Source organism: Solanum stenotomum, unplaced genomic scaffold, assembly GCF_019186545.1.
Source record: "Solanum stenotomum isolate F172 unplaced genomic scaffold, ASM1918654v1 scaffold8664, whole genome shotgun sequence".
NCBI classification, from domain to species: domain Eukaryota; kingdom Viridiplantae; phylum Streptophyta; class Magnoliopsida; order Solanales; family Solanaceae; genus Solanum; species Solanum stenotomum.
Window position 1 is genome coordinate 1 of NW_026037302.1, and position 3,623 is coordinate 3,623.

A 3,623-nucleotide genomic window follows, 5' to 3' on the forward strand; every position below is an offset into this window, starting at 1 on the left:
ACGCCTTAATCACCCTTCAGAACCCAACATTTCTGACTTCTTGATTCAACGGCTAATTTGGGTGATAAATTTTTCTCTCATTTTTGTAAAATTGATCATAAATACTACACTTTTTGTTATGAAGATACGAAAAAATAAATAACGATATAACCGCACAAACACTAGATTTGAAATTTTCTTACTTTTTTCCATTCACATTTCTTTTTTTTATTTCTTAATATTTTCACACACTAAAGAATGAAAATAGATTTATAAGCGAGATATATAAAACTCAAATTAACCGTTGAATAAAAAAGGTAAAAAAAAAAATTCACCTGAACAAATAAGCAAACATATCCCTGAATTTTGCTAGAAAGATCAAATATATTTCTACATGGATAGAAAAAATTCTGTTAAACAGAAATGGTATATCTGATCTATTTATGTAACCATAAGGTATACGTGAGTCGCATTTGTAACGAGGTATATGGATATATCAGATCTTAAAAGAATAAGGGTGATTATCGGTTTTTTATAGACATTCTTGGAAAATTCAATTTTTTTTAGTAGCATTCAACTGAAAAGAGAAGAAAAAGAACCAAGTCTCATAGTTCTTCAGGTGCACCTATTTTCTCTTGTGTGACTAAACTGACTATATATGTGGCAAAAATAAAACAAGCTAAATCTCCAGATATGCTGTAATATCAAATTAATCATCAAAAAGATTTGGATACAACAAAAACAATGTAATCTTTAGTTGAGATTGACATACACATACTCTTACACTCTATGTTTAGCATGTGTTGTATCCGCGTTTAAAACTGAGATCAAACATAAACAGACATCTTTGATTCATCGACATTGACAATATCTTGGTCTGATCTCCATTTTACTTATTGGCAGCATTATTACTTGGTGATCAAACTGACTTGTTTTCGGTTTGTTTGCTAATTATTGAACTCTCACTAGAGCAAGGATTTAGTAATGCGCTCCCTGAGGAACTGAAGACAGGAAAATGGAATGTGTACAGGTTAAAACAGTTAGTTCAAACTCTTCTATGTATTCTAAGGAACAACTGAGCTTTAATTCTTTTAAATGCAGATCTTCTCGCTCTCCGTTGAAGCTTGTTAGTAGATTTGCAGATCATCCTGATATTGGTACCTTACATGACAATTTTGTGTGAGCAACCAATCTTGCCTGATCGACTCGCCATTTTCTAATAACTTTCAAAGAAAATTCACCACAATTTGAATTGTTCTTTTAATTTTTTTTTTTTTTTGTTTTGATTTGTTTGTCTGGTTAGGCTCTCGGTTAAGGCGTCTCCAGACTGCAAATACTTAGGATCACGAGTTCGAGAAGATGGAACAGTAGGAGAGTATGTTAACCACCTTAAGCCTGTAATTGAGCTTATGATTTATCTTGAAGCCATACTCATCCAATGTAACATACTCTACAGGTACAAATGGATGACATACGGGGAGGCAGGTACTGCACAGTCAGCAATTGGTTCGGCACTAGTTTGTCATAAGATAACAAAGGTAACTTACTTTATCAGCTTTTTAATCATTTTGGAAGGCTTTCAGTTCTCTTTCTTAATTTCCTTGTTCAGTTTTAGGAAAAATTGAAGTAGATATTTTCTGTTTATATACTGATTATTTTGTTTCTTTCGTTTCTTGACAGGGATCTTGTGTTGGTTTGTATTTCATCAACCGACCAGAATGGCTGATAGTCGACCATGCCTGCTCTGCATATTCATATATTTCTGTTCCTTTATATGATTCTCTTGGTTGGTTTTCAGACATTATCGGGATAAAAGTCATTTAAGATCTAACCAACATTGCTAAAACTCCTAAGCCATAAAATTTGTAGGTCCAGAAGCTGTAAAATATATTGCAAACCATGCAGCAATTGAAGCTATATTTTGTGTGCCAGAAACAATAAATCATGTGAGTTTACTTTCAAGTTCTGTTGAGATGACATGGGAGTGGAAGAAGAAAGCAGTTTCAATTATAGTCTTTAGAGAATTTTTGAGGTTTATTGTTCTTTTGCAGACAGAATATTGGAACACAATTTTTTACTGCTACAATTGTGGCATTTGGATTGAGAACCTGATGTTTCGGATCTACTTTCTACTAGCCATATTTTGTATATGTTCTTCCTGACCATTTAAAAGAGCCTAATACTGACTATTTAAAAGAGCCTAACTTCCCAACTTCATAGGTGGATTATATATTTTTAAAGAACTTTTAAAAACATCAACATTCTGGAATTTGGAAATAGAAAGAGATGTACTCGATAGATCACCTTTCTCTTCTCTACATTGCGTTCCTTGAAGTCACTGTGAGGTTTTTATTTATGGCATTACTCTTCAAATTGCAGTTGCTTAGCTTCTTATCGGAGATTCCTTCACTGCATTTAATTGTGGTATGCAACACCGTCCCTTTATGGTGCATAACTATGATGTTGCCGATCTGCAGTTCATTTGACCTCATCTGGCTTGGGTATGGTGTAGCTAGTTGGAGCGGTAGATGGGAGAATTCCATCACTTCCACCGTCATCTGGAGTGGAGATCATAGCATATTCAAAACTACTTAGTCAGGTACATATACTCAAAGTTGTATTTTCATGGTATGAGCAGTTTTAGATTTTGTGCCGAGTAGGAATGAGAAGATGCACAGATGTGAACTTAGTATGCATGGTAGCTTTGTGCTGCATATGATCTTTCACATATCTTATTTAATGACATGGGTGGAGTTGCAAGATAATTATCCATAAGTGTAATTTCACTAGCAGCACTACTGTATTTGTACTTCACTACTTGATTGTTGAGGTTTCATAGTATTAGTGAATATTTTTCTTTCAGGGTCTCAGCAATCTTCAGCCCTTTTGCCCACCAAAACCTGAGGCTGTTGCTATGATATGCTATACAAGTGGTACTACTGGGACCCCAAAGGTACAGAAGATTATTATCTACTCAATTCTAAATGCTATTGCTTTTCAGAACTGAAGCAAATTGCATTTCTTTTACCAAAACTGATAGGGTGCTGTTTTGACCCATGCAAACCTGATTGCAAACGTTGCTGGTATGAGTATCGGCATCACACTGTACTCTTCAGATATGTGAGTACTAATTATTATAATACCAACCAAAAATCAGCATGAATCACCTTTTTATTAAAAAAAAGTTCAGGAGTTAAACATCTCTTACATTCAGTTGAAACTTTCTATAGATTTTTCTGAAACTTTTATCTGAATATTAATAGTTACATCTCATATCTTCCGCTGGCACATATATATGAGAGGGCTACCCAAGTATTGCTGGTCTATTTTGGAGGAGCTTCTGGATTCTATCAGGGAGTATGCGACTTAAACTAGAATGCTTTCTGTATTTTCTTGTAGCAGTCATTTCATGAACCGTATTTGTCAAGCCTATGGATTATTCTAGCTCGGATGCATCCAAAACTGTATATTATTCTTGTTGCTTAGTATTTTCGACATGAATTTGTTCAAAAAATGGCTTGCTTGAAATCATGAAATACAACTAATACAACCATAGGAAGATATCACTGCGCAAGAGATTAACTTGTAAATCACTTTTAAGGGCAATGCCACAAACTTTAGTTGATGGAGGGAAAATGTTCACC

At 34.3% G+C, this 3,623-nt stretch overlaps 1 protein-coding gene across 1 annotated transcript; it reads left to right on the top strand.

The window, feature by feature from the left end:
- Positions 1 to 882: 882 nt before the first annotated feature.
- Positions 883 to 3,517, top strand: LOC125853069 (long chain acyl-CoA synthetase 6, peroxisomal-like; the record flags this gene model as incomplete). Its single annotated transcript, XM_049532739.1, has 11 exons — positions 883 to 1,009; positions 1,081 to 1,158; positions 1,283 to 1,354; positions 1,436 to 1,517; positions 1,660 to 1,765; positions 1,849 to 1,925; positions 2,359 to 2,403; positions 2,492 to 2,578; positions 2,843 to 2,932; positions 3,020 to 3,099; positions 3,243 to 3,517. Coding segments are annotated over 11 exons (956 nt in total), but the record flags the coding sequence as incomplete, so codon positions are not given.
- Between the last annotated feature and the right edge of the window lie 106 nt (positions 3,518 to 3,623).